Here is a 24,407-nt window from a genome sequence, read left to right as displayed (position 1 = left end):
AGATTATTCGGGCCTCCCGAGTGGTGTAGCGGTCTAAGGCGACGTCACTACAAACCCGGGTTCGAACCCAGGCTGTGTCACAGCCGGCCGTGACCGGGAGACCCATGAGGCGGCGCACAATTGGCCCAGCGTCGTCCGGGTTAGGGGAGGGTTTGGCCGGCCGGGATTTCCTTGTCCCATCGCGCTCTAGCGATTCCTTGTGGCGAGCCGGGTGCCTGCAAGCTGACTTCTGTCGCCAGCTGGACTGTGTTTCCCCTGACACATTGGTGCGGCTGGCTTCCGGGTTACGCGAGCAGTGTGTCAAGAAGCAGTGCTGCTTGGCAGGGACGCATGGCTCTCGACCTTCGCCTCTCCCGAGTCCGTAGGGGAGTTGCAGCGATGGGACAAGACTGAAACTACTTATTGGACATCACAAAATTTGGGAGAAAAAGGGGTACATTTTTTTGTATATATATAAGGTTCTTCAAGGATCCATTAAAAGGGGTTCTTTGAAGAACCCTTTTAAAGGGTTCCTCAAAGAACTTATAGGGGTTCCCCCACAGTTTCACTTTGAAGAACCCGTAAAGGATACTCCAGGAACCTTTTATTTTTATTTAGAGTGTACCTGCAGGCTGCAATGTTTTTATTTGTTGGTTTAATGTAGACTTTTTTACATAGTTGGCAATGGCAATAAAAGTACGTTTTTAGGTTTGTACCATTTTCATTTAGATTTGGATAGAAATTTGATTAACCACATGTCAATGATTTTGAGATATGAAGACTTTATAATAAATTAAATGAAACTGTTCCACAGTGTGCATATGAAAACCATAACTGGCACGCAGATTGATAGAAATTGTCAAATAAATGGGCATTCCACATGAGAAAGGTTGCCAACTCCTCCTGTAGCCTATTACCAGAGAGTAACGGTGGAATCTGATAAAACCAGGAGTGGGAGGAGAATGGTTGGGTCTAGTTAAAAATAAAAATAAATCTGGTTATCTAGATATCTGGCTCCCTCTTGAGTCATGTGTGTTTTATTTCATCAAACAGTAAGCTTAAAGCATCAGATAAGCTCAATGCATATAGTTGAAAAAATACATGTCTAAAAATGAACAGACGACTTTCGGTCAACAAAGACAGCCCTAGTAGATATCAACGGGCTGGATCCATAGTCTCATATAATCTCAGGGTGATAAAGATCCATAACATCCATAGCCTAGTATAATCAATGAATGGCATGTTCACAGTAACCTACACCGTCGTCAAGAGGATCTAGACAGGTGAGACTGACGTGTGTTGTGTCTGACGTCCATAAGATGGGAGGCTGTGTGTAGTAGGCCTATGGGCGGGGGCAGGAGACGTCTGGGGTGTAAGTGGATCTCAGAAGTCCAGACAAACGCATGTCAGTGAGGGATACCTGCCATAGAGGATTCTCCAAGCCCAGCCTTACCCTGACCAATACTGTACTGTCACAGTGCTTCCTAGCCTGACGTAAACCAAACCTCATCCAAAGTCGTCGGCTGTTATGCATCATCAGCATTTCCTCAGTACTGTGATTAATACAGACATGACTAGTAGAGGAAGACAAACTGTATAATCCATCCGCAACTGATTGGTTCAGTCCGAATATTATGGAATACAAGAACATTACGAAATAGACAGGGATAAGAAAAGATGACAGTCTTATTTTGTCCCCAAAATGTAGGAAGTGAGGCGAAGAGGGGGAGTGAGAAATGGAGAGAAAGGCTCAATTATTCAGTGCATCTCCATGGAGATATTTTATTTCCTCTAAGTCATGTCTGTCCATTTCTTTCTGACCCCCCCCCCAACTTCTTCTCTCTTTACCAACACACGCACACATCCAATGATCTACAGTCATGAACGCTTTGTATGAATATGAACATACAAACCCACAAAGTGTAGCCTTTCAGCCCTCAAACCTGGCAAGCACACACACACTGAGTCTAGTCCACTCTGACCGTCTCGAGTTTCGGATATTAAAGCAAAGTAGGACAGCAGACATTGTTGTTGGCCGTCCATTAGCTCCCGCAGCAGTACACACACTCACATACAGGACCACCGACACAGACGTATGATACAGTAGACATAGAGAAGAGAGGAAGAGATAATAGTGATGGGAATGAACTGAACAAGGGTGATGTGAGGGTGATCCGTTGTACGGTATATCGGAAGATTCACTGACGGCTTGACCACTGTTGTCAGTTATATAATCTTCCTCTGGCATTGGTTGATTGAGCACACAGGCAGACAGAGAGATATAGCATAAACCCTTAAAGGTTTTCTAGAAGCTTTATCATTACAAGTGAACTTGGATTCACCCCAAATGGTGTAATAAGATTCCCTCCATGAACAGTGCTCTCTTCACCATCATCAGATAATAAGAACAAACAGTTCAAACGGTCAAGTAGAGCTGGGAGATATAGAAAAAAATCGCTTGAATTTTGATGCGACAAAGATGAATAAAACATGAATGTAAACTACAGTTTTTTGTATTATCCTTTAAACTACGAGAACTGGTTTGATGGTTGTAATTACTCATTAACAAGCAAACTTGTTTCATTTCAAACGTCACATTTCTCTAGTATAGGCTACTTATCGTCACGAACGATAGCAGCAAAATGCCTGCGATAAGTGCTCGTAGCCGATCATTTTCGGTGTATCGTCCCAGCTCTGTGGTCAAGACACAGGATATCCCACAAATCAAATCTACCTCAAGGCAAGACTGACAGGATCTTTACAGGGTGACACAATAATTATATCCCCATCTAGTGATCATAAGTGCAAACTACAACTTTTTATGTGACCCTATGTGACAAAAGTAGGACTGATGAAATGTGCTTGAGTCATCTTTGTTGGATCATGCTGAGACTAGGTGCAGACAGTGAATGTGGCCTTCACACACACACACACACACACACACACATCAACACCATCATCCCAGACCCACTCCAATTCGCATACTGCCCCAACAAATCCACAGATGACGCAATCTCTATTCCACTCCACACTGCCCTCTCCCACCAGTACAAGAGGAACACCTATGTGAGAACGCTGTTCAATGGCTACAGGTCAGCGTTCAACACCATAGTGCCCTCCAAGCTCATCTCTAAGCTAAGGACACTGGGCACGACAAGGCCTCTTCCCCCTCAGGAGACTGAAAAGATTTGTCATGGGCCCTCAGATCCTCAAAAAGTTCTGCAGCTGCACCATTGAGAGCATCTTGACTGGCTGCATCACGGGTGGGTATGGCAACTGCTTGGCATCCGACCACAAGGCATTACAGCGAATAGTGTGCACGGCCCAGTACATCACTGGGGCCAAGCTCTCTGCCATCCAGGAACTCTATACCAGGCGGTAATCAAATGGCTACCCGGACTATTTGCATTGTGTATCCCCCCAACCCCTCTTTTATGCTGCTGCTACACTCCATTTATCATATATGCATAGTCACTTTAACTACACATTCATGTACAGTGGGGCAAAAAAGTATTTAGTCAGCCACCAATTGTGCAAGTTCTCCCACTTAAAAAGATGAGAGAGGCCTGTAATTTTCATCATAGGTACACTTCAACTATGACAGATAAAATGAGAAAATAAAATCTAGAAAATCACATTGTAGGATTTTTAATGAATTTATTTGCAAATTATGGTGGAAAATAAGTATTTGGTCACCTACAAACAAGCAAGATTTCTGGCTCTCACAGACCTGTAACTTCTTCTTTAAGAGGCTCGTCTGTCCTCCACTCGTTACCTGTATTAATGGCACCTGTTTGAACTTGTTATCAGTATAAAAGACACCTGTCCACAACCTCAAACAGTCACACTCCAAACTCCACTATGGCCAAGACCAAAGAGCCTGCACCAGCCTGGTGCAGGTCTACAATTTTGTTTCTGGTGTCCTTTGACAGCTCTTTGGCCTTGGCCATAGTGGAGTTTGGAGTGTGACTGTTTGAGGTTGTGGACAGGTGTCTTTTATACTGATAACAAGTTCAAACAAGTACAAACAAGTACTAAGTAAAAAGTACTTTTTACTTTTTACTTACCTATTGTTCACCTAATACCTTTTTTGCACTGTTGGTTAGAGCCTGTAAGTAAGCATTTCACGTGACAAATAAACTTTGATTTGATTTGTGTCCGAGAAAGGTCCTAAAAATGGTCAAATATCCCAGACACCCAAGTCATAGACTGTTCTCACAGCTATCGCAGGGCAAGCGATACCGATGCACCAAGTCTGGAACCAACAGGACCCTGAACAGCTTCTACCACCAAGCCAGAAGAATTTGTTCTTAACTGACTTTCCTAAATAAAGGTTAAATAAAAAATATTCAAATAAAATAAAAAGAAGACTGCTAAATAATGAAATAGTTAACCAAATAGCTACCCGGATTATCTGCACTGACCCTTTATGCACTAACTTTTTTTGACTCATCAGATAAGCTGCTGCTACTGTTTATGATCTATCCTGTTGCCTAGCCCCTTTATTCCTAGTTATATAGCTTGGGCTCTCAGGGTGTTCTGAGGTTGTGTGTATGGGGCCTCTGTTGACGTGTGTTTTAAGTAACAGACATAATTAACCTATAGCGTGGCCTTCCAACTCCCCTTTTCCCGGTCCAAATTGCTCACATCCCCTTTCCCTCTTTCTCTGTGTCCCCTCCACACGTACTCTCTCGCCCCTGTCTCTTTTTACATGTCATCATTACTCTTCTTCCCATCCTCCCCCTCTTTGAAGCTTGCCCATTTTCTCTGTATGCCCTCCTTCCCTCTTCCTCCTCTCTGTCCAATCTCTCTTTTAATTGTGGATTCCTCGTTGGGTTCATTCTATCCCTCCCTCTACTTTTCTATGTGTCCTCCACAAAAATGGTCTTTCTTTTCACAAACTTAAATTCAAATTCAAACGCTCGCTCTCTCGTTCTCTCTGTTTCACTTTTTTCCTCACTTTTCCAGTGTCTTTCCTGCTCCCTTCATAGCCATGGAAACCGGGAGACTGTGTGCATGCAGGTCCCCATGGCAACAGGGGAATAGGGCCGAGCCAGGCTAAGAGATGTCCTTTGAGCTGCCTGGTGAAATTTTTGTTGAGCAAGAGCTCAGGCAGGCAGTTGCCTAGACGCCTCAATTCCATGCAGGCACCTTATATCTGGGGCCTCAGTACATACTGTATGTAAATACATTTCCCCCCACTGCATCCACACACCCGGATACACTCTACCTCCAGCCGACATTTACACATAGGCTATACCAGTCAGCAAATATCCAAATCCCTCAAGGCAAGACAGCTGCCTGAAAATAATTCAGAACTCGACAAATTATCCACGATAGCAGGAGATCTTGTTTTTGAACTGTTTTTAAATTACTGTTCCTTTCATGTGACAAATGTAGCCTATGTTCCCATGTGACATACAGATGCTCAACCTCAGCTGCTTCTAATGCTTCCAATTTCCACGTGCCAATCTGTGACCAAACCGATTTTGGTCAAATGATTGTGGTCAAATGAGTTCAATTTAACCCAAACAATACAGAATATTAGAATTATGAAACAGTCACCATAGCATGTAGTTTAGCTTGTATTGATTCTCACGTCATCCTCATCCTCAGTTGCATCAGAAATGAAAACCAATAGGAAATATAAGACTGCATTGCCTCCTTGAATAAAGATGATAGATCTGTATTCTGCACCCACCACACAACAACGTTGCCTTAACGTTTGAGCCAAGACGTCAGTCAAAGGTCCTGCTGCCAACAGCGAGCCAAGAACTCTCTCTCATAATCAAACCACAACAGTCTGACACAGACACAGCCTTTCCTCTACCCACCCACTCACTTATACACACACACACGCACACAATCCTGAAAGACTTTTGCACACATACACACACAGCCCAAACCCTGGCAGGCTGGCACCACAACACATCAGGACAGCTGTGAATTCCAGCTCTTAGAACCAGAGGACGACCACAACTGTCAACTGACCAGTACGGCCGAAACCTCAAAAACATTGGTTCAAATGAGAAACAAGGGTTCAAAAAAGAAAACACAGTGTCTCACCGGAAACGCATGTCACAACTGATTCAAGCCAACAGGCAATAAAATAAAGACCTGTTTGTAGCTTTAGCATGACAGTTGACATCGCGTCACATGTAAACCGTGACGAATGGACTGCCGTTTTTCTTCTCACACTCCTCCTCCTTCCTCCCTCCTTTTTCTTGACCTCTGACCAGGAATTTGTTGACTGCCTCCTCTCTCCTTCACACTGGTTAGTATACACAGCTGAATCCTGATAAATGCACTTATAGTGCATTCGGAAATTATTCAGACCCCTTGACTTTTTACAGATATTGTTAAATTACAGCCTTGTTTTTTTCCTCGTCAATCTACACACAATACCCCATAATGATGAAGCGAAAATAGGTTTTTAGAAATGTTTTCAAATTTACTAAAAAAAAAAAATTATTCAGACCCTTTACTCAGTACTTTGTTGTTGCACCTTTGGCAGCGATTACAGCATCGAGTCTTCTTGGGGATGACGCTAGAAGCTTCACACACCTGTATTTGGGGAGTTTCTCTGCAAATCTTCTCGAGCTCTGTCAGGTTGGATGGGGAGCATCACTGCACAGCTATTTTCAGGTCTCTCCAGAGATGTTTGATCAGATTCATGTCCAGTTTCTAGCTAGGCCACTTAAGGACATTCAGAGACTTGTCCCAAAGCCACTCCTGCGTTGTCATGGTTGTGTGCTTAGGGTCGTTGTCCTGTTGGAAGGTGAACCTTCGCCCCAGTCTGAGGTCCTGAGCGCTCTGGAGCAGGTTTTCATCAAGGATCTCTCTGTACTTTGCTCCGTTCATCTTTCCCTCGATCCTGACAAGTCTCCCAGTTCCTGCCGCTGAAAAACATCCTCACAGCGTGATGCTGCCACCACCATGCTTCAACGTAGGGATGGTGCCAGGTTTTCTCCAGACGTGGCGCTTGGCATTCAGGCCAAAGAGTTCAATCTTGGTTTGATCAGAACAGAGAATCTTGTTTCTCATGGTCTGAGTCCTTTAGGTGCCTTTTGGCAGACTCCAAGTGGGCTGTCATGTGCCTTTTACTGAGGAGTGGGTTCCATCTGGCCACTCTACCATAAAGGCCCGAATGGTAGAGTGCTGCAGAGATGTTGTCCTTCTGGAAGGTTCTCCCATCACCACAGAGGAACTCTGGAGCTCTGTCAGAGTGACCATCGGGTTCTTGGTCACCTCCCTGACCTAGGCCCTTCTCCCCCAATTGCTCAGTTTGGCCGGGCGGCCAGCTCTAGGAAGAGTCTTGATGGTTCCAAACATCTTCTGTTTGATGGAGGCTACCATGCTCTTGGGGACCTTCACTGCTGCAGAAATGCTTTGGTACCCTTCCTAGATCTGTGCCTCGACATAATCCTGTCCCGGAGCTTCCTTCGACCTCATGGCTTGGTTTCTGCTCTGAAATGCACTGTCAACTGTGGGACCTTATACAGACAGCCTTTCCAAATCATGCCTAATCAATTGAATTTACCACAGGTGGACTCCCAATAAAGTTGTAGAAACATCTCAAGGATGATCAGTGGAAACAGGATGCACCTGAGCTTAATTTCGAGTCTCATAGCAAAGAGTACATACTTACGTAAATAAGGTATTCTGTTTTTTACTTGTAATAAATTTGCAAAAAAAAATAAAGAATCTGTTTTCACTTTGTCATTATGGGGTATTGTGTGTAGATTGATGAGGAAAAACAATTATTTAATACATTTTAGAATAAGGCTATAACGAAACAAAATGTGGGAAAAATCAAGGGGTCTGAATACTTTCAGAATGCACTGTAAGTGCAACCTGTTTAAGTGTTACCCTGTGCTAATTAAGTGTTAAAATGTTTTGTTTAAGTGGATTGCAGTTCACCAGTCACAAGTTAAATTTTAAAAAAAATTGATTCCTCAGTCTGGATATCTGCATGTTCGCTGCTTAAGTGCATGATTCACAACAGTTATCAGGAGTCGACTAGCTTCTGTTACACACCACATCAATCCATCTCTTTTGTATGCATCTATTTTAGTGCACGACAACCCCACTGGGCACACACTTGGTGAAAACGTTGTGAAATTACGTTGAACCAATGTGGAATAGACGTTGAATTGACGTCTGTGCCCAGTGGGACACTGACTGTGTTTGTAAAGAGCAATGAAGTTAGCAGAAATAGCAGGCGAAGAGCAGCTTGCATGCATTGAGTAAACAACCGCAGCATACATAACCAATCTTTGTTCACTGTGTCTCAGTCGCTCATTCCATTCCATCACAAACACTTTAATCTCTTATAAAACCCAAGCTGGAACAATGACAGGTTCACTGACGAAAAGTGTTTTTTTAAATCCTCAAGCCATAAACCTGACAGATATCTTTGGAGCGGTATCACACGTCTTTAGTGAAAGTATACAGTATTAACAAAATATATATGCCTAGTTGCTGCTAATTGGACAACTGCTATGATATGATATGTTTTTTGCACCCAAGGCTAGTACAATGCACTCCCAACCCACATCCATGAGGGTAAAGTGGGATGGAGAGATCCTAGCCACATCCTCCAAACTCCCTCCAGTGCAGCACAATAACTACAAAGATAGCTAGTTCTTGAAGTAGATCAAGATGAAACCTGACAACATTCCCATGTGTAATAAAATGTTGAGGTTATAATGAAAACCGTTGCCACGCATTTGTCTCCAGTCTTCCCCCACTGAAGGGGGACCATTATCATTTCCCATCTCTGCATGTAAACCCTGCCATTTCCAGTTGAGTGTTGCAGTAGTATACATCTACCAAAACGTCTTACCTGCAACACGCACCACCGCCCTCTCCGCCGGGTCCAGCACCGAGTCCTGGGTCTTCCTCTTCCTCCTCTCTCCTCTCTCGTGTCTGGACGGTCGGTTCCAAGGTAGGGTGTCCCCAGGAGGGCCCTGGGGTCCGGACGGGCAGGGGGACAGGGAACCCCCCGAGCGCTCGCTACGCAAAGACCGCTCGCTCCTCTCGCTAACGTAGGAGCGCTCGCTCAGTGTCTCCTCGTCCGAGGACTCCATCACGCCGGAGGGTTGGAAAAAGAGCGGGGCTGGAGTAAAAGAGGAGGAGAAGAAATGGGGAGGAGTGTAGGGGAGGGGGTATAAATAAGGTCAGGACAAAAGGGGGGAAGAAAGAAGAGAGGAAAGAGGAGGGAAAGAAAGGAAGTATGAGAGATAGGCCATGCTGTATAATTCATCATCCACGGTGTAATCTGCCATAGCTCACGAATAATGCAAGGTCTCGTGTAATTCGTCTAGGTCACCGTGGTTATAACACGATGGTGATGACGATAGGGAGGAGGACGGAGGAAGAATTAGGTTAACAGAACAGCCAGGTCTCAATGACGCTCAACGAGTTTGACGAGTGCTAATTCATATGACAGAAGACCATTACTCAACTGTCAAGATGGAGATGATTGACATAAAGGCGAAGAGGTTGGCTAGACATCACAATGTCACTGGAGCTCTGTAGTGAAAACACCTCCAACTTCAATCAATAGTCAATGAAGGACAAGGACAGGAAACTTTAGAGCAGCATGACTTCCTTTACTCTACACTCATGATAGATGATTGACAGGTGGGTCTTGGGAGTCATGATGATGATGGTTCAACGGACATTGCTGCTGAGTCACTGAGGTAATGATGTGGAAAGACCAAGGGACAGGTTGATCGAATACACTCACTCCGGGATCTATTAATACAGTCTGGGTCCTGGTCGATACTGGACTCTCTACCCGAGTCATACAGAGTGAGGAGCACTGAGTTCTTCTGTGATCAGCTGGATGTGTATGGGACCCACGGGAACATGGACTACGGCTCTGTCCATCGTATTGGGGATCAATAAAACTGACCTCAGCGCAGTGGTGTCTTGGGACTTTGAATGGGTTTTACTGTCTAAAGACTTACCCTGGAATAGCCCAGCCCATTCTATGCTAAATGACTGACACAATTTGATTCTGGTATTGTTCAGCTATTTTTCAGACTATTCCTTTGCAGTTTTACGTCTCATGGGGGTCCTAGTTGACCACAAAACCACCACGGTTTTCCATCTATCTAAATAAGGAAAGGTATTTTAAAAAGGAGTGTTGGGATTCCATCCATAATCAGCCATTTGCAAATAACTGAAATTATACAAAGTCCTTACTACTACAGCTGTGGTTAGGTAGTGGAAATATTTCATTGAGATGTGAGTAGTAAGTCAAAGAAGCTAGCTACTATTTCCATCTGTGATAACTGTGGTGAATTTCCCTGTACAAGTCTAGCCCTGGGCAGAACGCCTGCCCTATTTCCTCCAGCATGTCTCTTGGGGTACCAGGGAGGGGTTAACCCTTCCCAGCATCCTCAGCGTGCACTTGGATCACTCAGTTTCCCTGCTGCTGCCTGACAGAGTGTTGGTTCTGAGGCGACCGGAGCCAGTGGTTTATAAATAGACAGAATGGGGGTTCAAAGCCACACTGTGTCATTATGGCTTTGTGTGGTATCGCGTGAACGGAAAAGACAGCTTCTGAAAGAAAAACCAGAAAACCCCCAAAATAAAGTCATATTACAATCATTTCCTTTCCAATACAGCCCCCTCTGTTCTCTCTCGCTCTGTCGCAGTCCTCTTCCCTCTCTTTCAGTCTTCTTCTCTTTCACTGTCTCAGTTCTCTTCTCTCTTCCCTCTCACTCGGTCTCTGTCCTCTTCCCTCTCTCTCCCCCTGACAACAGTTGTTGGAGTTGGACCGTGTATGGATGCAGAACAGTTGACTGGGTTAATTTATAACTTGGCCTCTGGATTTGCATGGCCATGGATACAAGGTGTTCCCATCCACAGCCGGGACTGATGATTCCAAAACAGCATTCCTTCATAGCCTTTGGACCGACTAAACGATTAACAGCTGTTGAATCCTCATTGATAGTTGAACAGGCAGCGGGGTTACCTATAGGCATAAAGGCATATAATCCACACGGTGTTGTGTACGTGCATGAATATTCTTGGAGACAGTTGAGCGATCCTCATAGATATAGGCCCCCAGCTATGAGTAACACTGACACAATGACTAGACTCTCAACTCCCCCTCACTGGCGATCCAGACACGCTCCGATACTGAGAGCCACTGTCAAAAGTCACAGCTAATGAGGTGCTGCTGGAGTTGACTGTCTGAGGGAATGAACATGGGAGGGAGACAGGAGAGCGTGTGTGTGTACTGCATATGCAGGTTAGCGTTTTTCTTGTTCTGGAGGCAGCTCTCCAGAGTGGTCACTAGCTAGCACAGCCAAAAAAGTAACAAAATCAGACTTTAAACCTAACCCTAAACACACTGCTAACCCTAATACCTAGCCCTAACATTCGATTAAGACCAAAAAGCTCATTTTGTTTTCATAAATGTTTACAATATAGCCACTTTTGACTTTGCAGCTGGCCTATCTAGGGGAAATCGCTCAGTTCTGCCCCCAGGACAAGACTCACGTCAATTAACATCAACCTGCACTGTGCATGCTGTGTGTGTGTGAGTGTGTGTAAAATCTATGATAGTGAAATCATACGTCATGTTCCGATCATCTCACTCCAAGCTGTGATCAATATTTCCAGAAGAGCAAACTGTCATATCCCTTTTATCAAGAGGATGCTCTCCTGAAAGAATGCTGGGGTCAGCGATGGAAGCATGCGTTGCTCTCAGGGAAGTACTCAATGTATCCTCTGAGAAATCTGTTTTATCGGTTGTTCAAATAACCTTCAAGAACAGCACTATATTGATTGATTTATCGTACCGCACACACCGTCTGTTATGTTGTGTAGCTACCGGTATAATGATGCTGCGGGACTATAATGATGATGTCTCTCTGGTGTCCCTGCCCATCATGACAAGACACACAGTGCATATCAAAGAGCTGTGGGATAAAATGAGGAAATTCAGAGACAAATGGCCAGATCCGATCTTGTAGACAGACAGACAGCTGGCAGGAAGACGGACAGACAGGCAGGCAAGTAGATACAGACAGATGGGCAGGCAGGCAGACAGAGATAGTGATAGATTGTTAATTGAGACAGATGTCTAGTTGACACAGTACTGTCTGACATTGCTTTTTGTTTTACTGCAAAGCCAACACAGAGTAGTTGATGGTGCAGCCTCAGCACATTGTATTCCATATGGTTTCACAATGGTGGTTTCCGATTCCTGAATATTTCATGTGAAAAGGGGGTGTGTCCATGTGCACTGCAGCTGAAAAGGGCGTGAGAGTAGTAGCTATACTCTTTGGCAATGAGTATGAAGTATCACACTGGAATAGGAGAAAATGTGCCAATGGTTTAAAATGGGATATAAATGACTACTTGACTGTTTACCTCGACTAGTGTGGGGCTAGATTGACAAACTGCCCGAATGTTAGCTAATGATTTATGATCATCACAAGGCTGCTCACAACAGGGAAATACATATGGCCATCTGGTGTGTGAATAGACGGGTGACTCCTGTATCTTGCTTTCACCTCTAGCACAGATTTTTGTTATATTTTCCAGACAGCCTTCAGCGTGAAGAAGGCTGAAAATAAGACGACTTGTGTAAAAACAGACTGTAGTACATTCATTGATGCCGCTCTAGGGACGTCTTTGATGAGTGCGCGGTCCCCATGGTATTATTACGGATAATTAATGGTCGATCAATAAAATGATCCTATTCAGGGACACCTTCTATTCAGAAATCGAACATAAATTACACAATAGCTTGAATAAACAGCTCTTGCACAAGGCTATGGATTTATAGAAATCACAATAGACCATAGGCATAAGAATGTGCGTTATGAGGAAAAGCGAGGCAAGGGCTTTAATATGTAGCGGAAACGGTATGCATGAGCGATCATAGATCGATCCTATTTCGAAATGTAGTGGGGAGCGACGGCAAGGAGCATACTGGGGCCCTTTGTCCACACTGCCTGCATAACGGGCTAATAACATTTATCCATGTGTGATGCCGGTGTTAACAAAATGCGTTTTGTGTCACTCTCATTAGTAGAATAACGTTGTTAGGCTATTCGACCTACAAACCCATTCTCATTTCTCCTTTCCAAGCACAAAGCATCTCACCCAGGAGAGCATGGATTTAAAAAATCGATTTTGATAGGCTATAATAAAACGATAGGCCTATCTGACCAAAATAATATTAACTCTCTGTACATTAGTATTTATATCCTAATGAATTAATTACACCAATCATTTTATGAATTGCATAAACATCAACTTTTTACTATGCAATTATTAAGAACAGATATTGAATAAGGGAATAGTTTTACCACATCGGTAATACAAATGCAACTGAAAATCAACCATAATACATGTATTATATCATATGTATTTCACAATCTCAGACGTCTGGCAATATGATTCAGACTACACATGGTGTGTTCCACGACATCGAAACCTTACCGGAGAATAGCGGTCCTCGAGTCGGAATATTTTACAGGGTTACAGAGACAGGGATGCTGTGGCTCTTCGAGTCGCCCTCCTCGCGACAAGCGTCTTTCCTCTTTCGGAAGCACGTTTAGGTACAGACGGTCTGATCAGGGCTGCTACTCAGCCGTTTGTACTGACCCGGGACAAGGAAGCGATGAATACCACGACTGTGATTCGGTAATGGCTGTCTATTCCCCTCCTTCCCTCTCCCTCCTTTTCTCCCGTTCTTTCCTGTCTCTACAACCCCCACCTCACTCTCTTCACTCTCTAGCCCTCACTCTCGCTCTACTGACCTCATCAACGGGTAGGCTATATCAAGGGTTTAACATTTAACCCATAGCTATTGGAGAGGAGATGTTAAGTGTCGCGGAAATGGAAATTCGGTGTGTTCTAACTTCAGCTACGCTACTCGCTCGCGGCCAACGCGCACAACGCACGCTATTTTTTGGGAAGAAAGAGGCGTTTACTTTTGGCATATTTGTGGATGCATAGCAACCACGAAATAGCTGTGTTTAGCTACTGCTTTTGTAACAGGTCTTGCTTTGTCTTTGCATGGGCATGTGATCATATTAATCCTTAATCCTTTGATCTATCACCCCTGTTTCTCCTGACCCCTCCTCCCCCCATCTCCAATATGTATTTATGCAACTAAATAACTACATATTTTCTGATTTTTTAACGACCCTCCCAGACCTACAGGTCCAGCTTGTCCGGCCGGGAGAATAGCTTGCAAGAATGGTTCTCCCTGGATAACCATCGGCCACGATATACACGGACCCTCCCTCCCTCCGCGGAGCTGTCAGAGAACGACGGAATGCTGTCCAACAGTTCAGGATTAACTAGGCTCGCTGTTGATGTTTTAATCAAACAAAGGCTAAGGCCAATTCTGTGTGACTGGCCATATGAAAAGCAGTGCAATTTTGCAACCTAGACCGGAGACTTGCTTCAGAAGATAAAAGGTCGCATAACGTTTGGCTGTAATATGCAACAGGCTGCTTAACTTTACTGACATAATAAAACAATCTCCTGTCCTTTAAAATCCCCTTTGTTAATCAAAATAAGGGAAGAACGCATTTCTGTAATTGACAATAAATCAGGTCAACTGCAAGGCAATAAAGCAGCACAATAGGCCTATAGTTTTGTAAAAGAAAATGCAGTGCCCAGACAGGCCAAAATCCCCTTATCCAAACACTTTATTAAAACCTTGTGATGACTAGCCTAGACCAACCATACCGTTGCCTTTTCACCTTGTCCCACGGCCTAGACACAATGTCACCACCAGACTCTGAAATGAATCAGAATAGTAACGTGCAACACTTTGGCGGGAGTCAGGCCATGAGGCAATCTTTTGGCACTTCTGAAAAATCCAGCTCCTACCCGCGCCCCTCCCTCCACACACTTCATCAAAACGGTTTATCGGCTATACTGTGACAGCATTGGTATCTCTTCATTTTTGTAAATAACCCTTGTGACTAAGGCAGAGGCTAAACTCACTCCATAATACTTAATTCGCCACTCCATATCAGCAAGTAATAAACCCTTTATTTGTGTTGCCACTAAACGCGATGGACATCACTAACTTTTGTCAAGCATTGTAACAGAAGCCTATTTACTTCAAATATGATTTGACACGATTAGGTAGATGGTAGATTGTGTAGTATTTACTTGGCTCTTGGCGCCACCTTGTGTTGACATGGAGGATCTCGTAATCTTATTAGGGCTAGTGAAACACTTGGTAATTTAATTGGGATTTCAGAGTGCATTCATTCATATTTGAATTTCATTAGGAGAAGCTGATCAACTAATAGATCAACTCTGATATTTACCAGAATTAGGTGTTTAGAGTTGAGTGGGGTTCAGATATCATCAACCCCACACTTCCAAGCAAGGCTGGTTTATAAGGATATTTCTGATTGTCATTTCTGGAAGTCTCATATGTTTAGTTTTTTCAAGGATATTAAATACGCTGGTTATATCGTCTGTAGTGCTGTAGTACTTCAACTGTAGCTATTTTTGTCCTTAAACAAGTAGGCTAATTTGAAATCATTTCATTTTTCTAACAAATACATTCACGCTCAAAACATATCGTCTTGTACTGTGTAGTTAAGCATGGTATTACAAATAATTGAATAAAATCGGTAGTATTAACACACTCAAAACCAAGATCACAAATATAGTGAACAAACTTAAACCTGAGTGCACATATCATAAATCACCTTCACATTTCTGTCCCTTTCTTCCAGTCATCTCACCCTACACTGTACCTAAAAAAGGAGAAAGAGAAAGTCATACAAGGTTCATGGTCAATAACATTTATTTGCAAACTTGCAAATTGGACACAAACAATAAAGTGATATCTGAATAACAATTATTATACACAAGTTGGGGGGGACACCTTGTGGTCAACAAGGTCAAAAGGAGTCAAGGCCTGTCATCAGCCTGAGCGCCGGTGTGGTGCGGTGGGGTCTGGTAGGTTCCCTCCTTCACCATCTTGTCCCGCTGCTTACGGATCTCGTACAGCCTCTTGTGCTACAGACAGAGAGAGAGCAATCCACGTCAGACACTTAGTTGTGAGAGAGGCTCTCAAACGTTTTTGGGGGTGCATGCTCAGAACTTCTTAAGGAGGTATTGGTGTGTTTTTTCAGCTCATTGCTGATCAAAACCACAATTCTCTTCATTCATCAACTCAATGTATTTTTAACAACAAAAACTGTCAAAACAAAAGCATTTCCTATAGTCTTGACGCTCTTAAATTTGGTAATCAACACCAAAGCTTCCACCTTCTCCAACTATCAATGAAGTCAATGAAAAAACAACAGGTGGAGCTGTAAAGGATGGACTAGGGGTGTGAACGTTTTAAAAAGGTAAAATGTTAACAAAAATGGGACGTTAAGATAAGAAGAAAAAAATGTTTTAAGTCAATGCAGAACAGCATAATTGGTAAATTTTCGCAAAAATAAGTGTTGAAGCGCGAAGCTCAACCGAAAGTATTCAGACCCCTTGACTTTTCCCACACTTTATGTTACAGCCTTAGTCTAAAATTGATTAGTTTTTTCCACTCATTAATCTACATACAAAACCCCATAATGACAAAGCAAAAATAGGTTTTTAGACATTTTTGTAAATGTTAAAAAAAAATGTTTACAGAAATATAACATTTACATAAGTATTCAGACCCTTTACAGAGTACATTGCTGTAGAACCTTTGGCAGCGATTACAGCCTCGGGTCTTCTTGGGTATGACACTACAAGCTTGGCACACCTGTATTTGGGGAGTTTATCCCATTCTTCTATGCAGATCATCTCAAGCTCTGCCAGGTTGGATGGGGAGCGTCGCTGCACAGATATTTTCAAGGACATTCAGAAACTTGTCCCGATGCCACTCCTGCGTTGTCTTGGCTGTGTGCTTAGGGTTGTTGTCCTGTTGGAAGGTGAACCTTTGCCCCAGTCTGTTCTGAGTGCTCTGGAGCAGGTTTTCATCAAGGATCTCTCTGTACTTTGCTCTGTTCATCTTTCCCTCGATCCTGACAAGTCTCAGTCCCTGCCGCTGAAAAACATCCCCACAGCATGTTGCTGCCACCACCATGCTTCAGCGTAGGGATGGTGACAGGTTTCCTCTAGACGTGACGCTTGGCATTCAGGCCAAAGAGTTCAATCTTGGTAACATCAGACCAGAGAATCTTGTTTCTCATGGTCAGAGTCCTTTAGATGAATTTTGACAAACTCCAAGCGGGCTGTCGTGCCTTTTACTAAAGGAGTGGCTTCCGTCTGGCCACTCTACCATAAAGGCCTGATTGATGGAGTGTTGCTGAGATGGTAGTCCTTCTGGAAGGTTCTCCCATCTCCACAGAGAAATTCTGGAGCTCTGCCAGAGTGACCATCGGGTTCTTGGTCAGCTCCCTGACTAAGGCCCTTCTCCCCAGATTTCTCAGTTTGGCCAGCTGTAGGAAGAGTCTTGGTGGTTCCAAACTTCTTCATTTGAGAATGATGGAGGCCACTGTGTTCTTTGGGACCTTCAATGCTGGAGAAATGTTTTGGTATCCTTCCCCAGATCTGTGCCTCGGCACAATCCTGTCTCGGAGCTGTATGGACAATTCCTTCAACCTCATGGCTTGGTTTTTGCTCTGACATGCACTGTCAACTGTGGGACCTTATATAGACAAATGTGTGCCTTGCCAAATGCTGTCCAATCAATTGAATTTACCACAGGTGGACTACAATCAAGTTGTTGAAACATCAATGGCAACAGGATGCACATAAGCTCGATTTCGAGTCTCATAGCAAAGGGTCTGAATACTTATGGAAATAAGGTATATATTTCTTTTTTTGTAAGAAATTAGCAAAAATGTGTTACAATTTCCTTCCCTCTGCAGTCCAACTCATCCCAAACCATCTCAATTGGGTTGAGGTCGGGTGATTGTGGATACCAGGTCATCTGATGCAGCACTCCATCACTTTCCTCCTTCAAATAGCCCTTACACAGCCTGAAGGAGTGTTGGGTCATTGTCCTGTTGAAAAACAAATGATAGTCCCACTAAGAGCAAACCAGATGGGATGGCGTATCGCTGACGAATGTTGTGGTAGCCATGCTGGTTAAGTGTGCCTTTTGTCAGAATTCTAAATAAATCACTGACAGTGTCACCAGCAAAGCACACACCATCACACTTCCTCCTCCATGCTTCACAGTGAGAACTACACATGCGGAGATCATCCGTTCACCTACTCTGCATCTCACAAAGACACGGCGGTTGGAACCCAAAAACTCAAATTTGGACTCAACAGACCAAAGGACAGATTTCCACCGGCTAATGTCCATTGCTCGTTTTTCTTGACCCAAGCAAGTCTCTCCTTCTCATTGGTGTCCTTTAGTAGTGTTTTTTTTTGCAGCAGTTCGAACATAAAGGCCTGATTCACGCAGTCTCCTCTCAACAGTTTATGTTGAGATGTGTCTGTTACTTGAACTCTGTGAAGCATTTATTTGGGCTGGCTGCTATTTCTGAGGCTGGTAACTCTAATGAACGTATCCTCTGCAGCAGATGTAACTCTGGGTCTTTCTTTCCTGTTGTGGTCCTCATGAGAGCCAGTTTCACCATAGCGCTTGATGGTTTTTGCAACTGTACTTGAAGAAACTTTCAAAGTTCTTGAAATTTTCCGTATTGACTGACCTTCATGACTTAAAGTAATGATGGACTGTCGTTTCTCTTTGCTTATTTGAGCTGTTCTTGCTATAATATGGACTTGGTATTTTACCAAATAGGGCTATCTTCTGTATACCGCCCCTACCTTGTCACAACACAACTGATTGGCTCAATCGCATTATGAAAGAAATCCCACAAATTCACTTTTAACAAGGCACACCTGTTCATTGAAATGCATTCCAGGTGACTACCTCATGAAGCTGGTTGAGAGAATGCCAAGAGTGTGCACAGCTGTCATCAAGGCAAAGTGTGGCTACTTTGAAGAATCTCAAATACAAAATATATTTTATATAATATACTTTTTGGGTTACTACATGTTTCCATATGTGTTATTTCATAGTTTACGTCTTCACTATTATTCTACAATGAGGAAAATAGTAAAAATAAAGAAAAACCCTTGAATAAGCAATGTCCAAACTTTTGACTAGTACTGTCTATGGAACATTTAACAGTTATGCTATTGATTATAGAGCAAATTAAGTTGGAGTTTACTCTCTCCTTTACTCTCTCTCTCTCCTCTCACTTTTGTTAAACAATTAAGGCAATGGCTGTTTTCTTGTCTCCTAACTCTGCTGCTACGTCCGCCGCATTGTCCTCAACACCAATATGCTGGTTAACTTTGCTATTACGCACATAGCATCATGGTCTAGGAAAAGGTGCGAATTCAACAGTGCATTGATGTTTCAGAACCACGGACAGTGACCGCTATGAAATGCGGGAGAAAGCGCATTTGTTATAAAATAATATAATTTTTATTAGTGTTGCACCATTGTCCTTAACCATATACAACTTCAATAGCACATGCCTAAGAGTGATGGACTGTGCCATCCCCACGGCCTCCACAATGGATTAGTCCACTCAGACAGGTGTCTTGTACACCATGATATTTTTATTATTGTTTTTGCTACTGCTCGACTAAAGAAATCTCGGTCGACCAACAGCCTATCGACCAAACAATGGACCAGTCGACTAAATGGGGTCAGCCCCATGCGAGTGTTTGTGTTCTCAGAAGTACGGCAACTAATCAGTCTCCTCCAAAAATACAGAATCTTAGGAGTCGATTCCGGTAGGAATATTGACACTGCAAGGAGTCGAGGAATCAATTATTTTAGAGTCGACTGTCCACTACTACGTCATCATCGTTAACAGTTGGAAAAATGGCTGAGAAAGGCAAGCGACAGCATCAGTCCCGTATGGCAATACTTTGATAATTTAAATGATAAGGAATTGCAAACTTTTCAAGGTGGAATTGAAGGACAATAATGGTAGTACAGGTGCAATGCTTAAACATCTGAAAGGGACGCACCAAGAGACCCAGACAGTTGCTGCCAGCAGCGCAGCTGCATTATGAAGTCACGTGACATTTTATGCATTTTTCTTAGCGTTTTAATGTACATGTAAACATACATTTTCCATTTGTCACATCCCTAGGATGGACACCCATGTAGGAGGACAAGCAGTTATTTTATCAGACATGGATATCAACTGACAACTCCTCAACAGGTCTTGGTTGATGAAATCACAAGTGTTTATTGGGAAAGGACATGAAAATCACACACACAATCAATCTTCACAGTTCACACACACTCTTAAGCGCAGATATCCTACACTCACCGTCTTCTCTCTGTGCATGCACTCATAGAAGTCCTCAAACTCAAGCTTGCATTCCTTCTTGGCACGGGTCTGACCAATGCCATCCGCACACTCGATCCACTCCTTCTCAAAGGCGTGGCAGCGGGGTGCCCGTTTGCATGGTTGCTCTCCACCCTGGATCAACATCCATTTGTCTATGTTGATGCCCAACTTCCCCTGGAGGTCGATGAACGGCATGATGCTGCAGGAGGGGGGGAAGAGAGAAGAGCAAGAGTGATGCTAAAGGTTTCTGATTAGAAAGGGGTCTTTCTGTGGCATCGTGGTTTTGGAAAGGGGTCTTTCTGTGGCATCGTGGTTTTGGCAATGCAAGTGTTTTCCTTAGTCATTGTGGCCATAATAACAAAGGGTGCATTCACTAACGTTAGGAACCAAGAGGAAGCAAACAGAATTTGTAGGGTGTTCATCAATAAAATTATTAATTTATTCAAGGTTTATACAAATGTCCATTCAGTCAGAAAAACAGCAGTCCAAACCCCATGTCTCTACCATATATGGTTCAAAAGTTAAGACTATCTACTCTGAGAATTTAGCATGTTTAGACTGACTGGAACGCCATCACAGTGGTCACTTCAGCAATAAGGCTATATATTTATTTACAAAGCTAACAGACTCGATTTCAATATCCACCCCCGGCGAAGACAATCTGTTCTTGTTATGATTGTGTATTTCTGACTCTTTCCGTTTAAATTGCCATAGAAACTGCCCCTCAACGTAGATTATTCCCAGTTATAGGCAATGAAAGACAAGGATCTGGAGATGAAAATGACAAAGGTATCAAGTTGATTTTGATTGGTCCAACTAGCGGAAACACCTCCAAATGGTACCACCTCACAACACCAAATATGGAAGAGACACAAAAGTCTAAACGGTCGATATATTTTTTATTATTGTTTTTGCTACTGCTCGACTAAAGAAATCTCGGTCGACCAACAGCCTATCGACCAAACAATGGACCAGTCGACTAAATGGGGTCAGCCCCATGCGAGTGTTTGTGTTCTCAGAAGTACGGCAACTAATCAGTCTCCTTCAAAAATACAGAATCTTAGGAGTCAATTCCGCTAGGAATATTGACACTGCAAGGAGTCGAGGAATCCATTATTTTACAGTCAACTCTCCACTACTACGTCATCGTCGTTAACAGTTGGAAAAATGGCAGAGAAAGGCAAGCGACAGCATCAGTCCCGTATGGCAATACTTTGAGAATTCAAATGAGAAGGAATTGCAAAATGGTCACAGCAAATTAACGTTCATATTTCCTCAACACTGTCAAATACAAATATATTAAGGTTATAATACTGTAGAGAACAATATAATGATTCATTCTATGTCATTTATAATGACATAAGACAAAGAAAACGACGTTGTGACATTCATTTCGTAGCACCCTCTTGAATTGCCCCATTTTCGCTACATTGTACAGTGAGTGAACGCAACAGAAGTTTTTAGTTGAAAAACGTTTTGCAACTTTCTTCTTCGAGGTTTAGCGGTGGTTGGCATCCAATTTGTTGCATTTCCGCCACCTACTAGACTGGAGTACAACTCCCTTATACTTTACTTGAAAAATAAAGATGTATTAAATAAATACCCTACCATCTAACACTATACTCACTAATTTCAAAATGATATAAAATAAAAATAACACCACCCTACTCCACTGATTAAATGTATTTATTCCTACCTCATGCCATCACCCTGAAAGGATGGGACATCACCACATCTTTTAACTCTTCTGCTGTCAAGTCTCGAACACCAAAAATACCTCTGCAGCTGCCACCACAACCTCAACTTTCTGAGACTTCCAATCCATCCCTGCAGTACAATTGATAACCATTGCTATAAATGCTAAAAATCCAATCTTACTGAAACTTATTTCACTTTTTGTCCTATCCTTCTGTACTGGTATATCTCTACTACTCTCACCACTCCTCCCCCTTAACCCATCTTCCTCTACTTTCTTCACTGCCTCAGCATGACAACTTCTGCTCTACTCTAACCCTGGAAACCTCAAACGTTTGCAACTGTTTGCTACAGTCTTCGTCTAATAAAGACTGGTACACCCAATGTGATAGAGGTGGATGAAATCTCTGACATTTTTCATTGAGCCCTCTAGCTGTAAATTATTGTTCATACAACTGGAGGCATCAATATGAATTCAGGTCCAATAGCTAACGTTACATGTTCAGTAAAATGACCTAGCTAACGTTACTAACTCTCGATTAGGGGGCACATACACAGCCATAGGCGCTGGCATTAGAATAATACGTGAATGGGCAAGTTAATTACTATGAAATGTCTAGCCTAGGACAGTTGTTTCAAACATGATAGCTAGCTACTGTAGCTAGTTAACGTTACAGCTTGCCAACCTTAGCTAACTAACGTTAGTCATCGCAACGTTACAATTAGACATTCATACAAGCCTATTATCTAGCTAGTATTATTAACGTTAGTTCTAGCTATTGGTAGCTAGCAATATTTAGCAGCCATGGGATGCACTTATTGCACTCGACTTCATTGTCTAGCTAATTGTTTAGCTTGCTTGCTAGCTAACTATTGATAAATGGACCAACTGACTAAAGTTAGCTACTGTTAACTGACTAACAGGCCACTCGCGCTGTGTGTGGTGACTCACTAAACTGTTTCTACTGTATTGTCAAAAGGTATGTAAATATGGTATAACTGTCATTATTTACCGCGTTTTGTTGAAGTCACTTTAACCTTCTGTGTGTGTCCCCGTTACTTTACGGTAGAGTGAGCCTAAGCCTGAAATCAGATGGTCGCTTGGAAACCCAGCCTATATTTACGACACTACTGTAAATAACCTAGGGAGCTTAACCCAAACTGGACCTTGTTGAGGAAGCTAATCAAATGTTTCGTTTATCAAGCCACCAATTTATTTTGAAAAATTAGTTCACTACATCCAGACTACTTCGTGATAAAGTATATCAAATATGTTATAGAACAGGGCTCCGGGCAGCCGAGCGGAAATGGAGGAAAACTCGCCTCCCTGCGGACCTGGCATCCTTTCACTCCCTCCTCTCTACATTCTCCTCTTCTGTCTCTGCTGCTAAAGCCAATTTCTACCACTCTAAATTCCAAGCATCTGCCTCTAACCCTAGGAAGCTCTTTGCCACCTTCTCCTCCCTCCTGAATCCTCCTCCCCCTCCTCCCCCCTCCTCCCTCTCTGCTGATGACTTCGTCAACCATTTTGAAAAGAAGGTCGACGACATCCGATCCTCGTTTGCTAAGTCAAACGACACCGCTGGTTCTGCTCACACTGCCCTACCCTGTGCTTTGACCTCTTTCTCCCCTCTCTCTCCAGATGAAATCTCGCGTCTTGTGACGGCCGGCCGCCCAACAACCTGCCCGCTTGACCCTATCCCCTCCTCTCTTCTCCAGACCATTTCCGGAGACCTTCTCCCTTACCTCACCTCGCTCATCAACTCATCCTTGACCGCTGGCTACGTCCCTTCCGTCTTCAAGAGAGCGAGAGTTGCACCCCTTCTGAAAAAACCTACACTCGATCCCTCCGATGTCAACAACTACAGACCAGTATCCCTTCTTTCTTTTCTCTCCAAAACTCTTGAACGTGCCGTCCTTGGCCAGCTCTCCTGCTATCTCTCTCAGAATGACCTTCTTGATCCAAATCAGTCAGGTTTCAAGACTAGTCATTCAACTGAGACTGCTCTTCTCTGTGTCACGGAGGCGCTCCGCACTGCTAAAGCTAACTCTCTCTCCTCTGCTCTCATCCTTCTAGACCTATCGGCTGCCTTTGATACTGTGAACCATCAGATCCTCCTCTCCACCCTCTCCGAGCTGGGCATCTCCGGCGCGGCCCACGCTTGGATTGCGTCCTACCTGACAGGTCGCTCCTACCAGGTGGCGTGGCGAGAATCTGTCTCCGCACCACGTGCTCTCACCACTGGTGTCCCCCAGGGCTCTGTTCTAGGCCCTCTCCTATTCTCGCTATACACCAAGTCACTTGGCTCTGTCATATCCTCACATGGTCTCTCCTATCATTGCTATGCAGACGACACACAATTAATCTTCTCCTTTCCCCCCTCTGATAACCAGGTGGTGAAT

The 24,407-nt window shown here is 43.4% G+C and overlaps 2 protein-coding genes across 6 annotated transcripts in view; both read right to left on the bottom strand.

Moving 5' to 3' along the window:
- LOC139559012 (microtubule-actin cross-linking factor 1-like) overlaps nt 1-14,073 on the bottom strand; it is a 259,756-nt gene extending 245,683 nt beyond the window's left edge. For 2 of the 5 annotated variants that reach the window (XM_071374618.1, XM_071374625.1), the window contains exons 1-2: nt 13,450-14,073; nt 8,825-9,097 (exon numbers count right to left, since the gene is read on the bottom strand). In XM_071374618.1, the coding sequence (XP_071230719.1) occupies nt 8,825-9,068 (244 nt within the window). In that variant the 5' untranslated portion in view covers nt 9,069-9,097; nt 13,450-14,073. The remainder of the gene's footprint in view (nt 1-8,824; nt 9,098-13,449) is intronic. The other 3 variants (XM_071374624.1, XM_071374626.1, XM_071374623.1) reach the window with 2 other exon arrangements.
- A 1,699-nt stretch (nt 14,074-15,772) lies between these two features.
- Nucleotides 15,773-23,148, bottom strand: LOC139559024 (NADH dehydrogenase [ubiquinone] iron-sulfur protein 5-like). The gene is made up of 3 exons (XM_071374651.1): nt 23,018-23,148; nt 20,289-20,508; nt 15,773-16,005 (listed from the first exon to the last, which is right to left on the bottom strand). The coding sequence occupies exons 2-3, from the start codon at nt 20,502-20,504 to the stop codon at nt 15,898-15,900; spliced, it is 324 nt and encodes a 107-aa protein (XP_071230752.1). The 5' UTR covers nt 20,505-20,508; nt 23,018-23,148; the 3' UTR covers nt 15,773-15,897.
- Nucleotides 23,149-24,407: the final 1,259 nt, after the last annotated feature.

Source organism: Salvelinus alpinus, chromosome 29 (genome assembly GCF_045679555.1).
Source record: "Salvelinus alpinus chromosome 29, SLU_Salpinus.1, whole genome shotgun sequence".
Classification (NCBI taxonomy): Eukaryota; Metazoa; Chordata; class Actinopteri; order Salmoniformes; family Salmonidae; genus Salvelinus; species Salvelinus alpinus.
Note: the sequence above shows the minus strand (reverse complement) of the source record. Positions and strands in the feature narration are given on the sequence as shown.

Coding starts and splice junctions, on each gene's coding strand:
- LOC139559024 (XM_071374651.1), bottom strand. CDS start 20,504: ATGCCGTTCATCGACCTCCAGGGGAAGTTGGGCATCAACATAGACAAA. Junction 16,006..20,288: donor GCATGCACAGAGAGAAGACG/GTGAGTGTAGGA, acceptor CTCTGTCTGTAG/CACAAGAGGCTGTACGAGAT.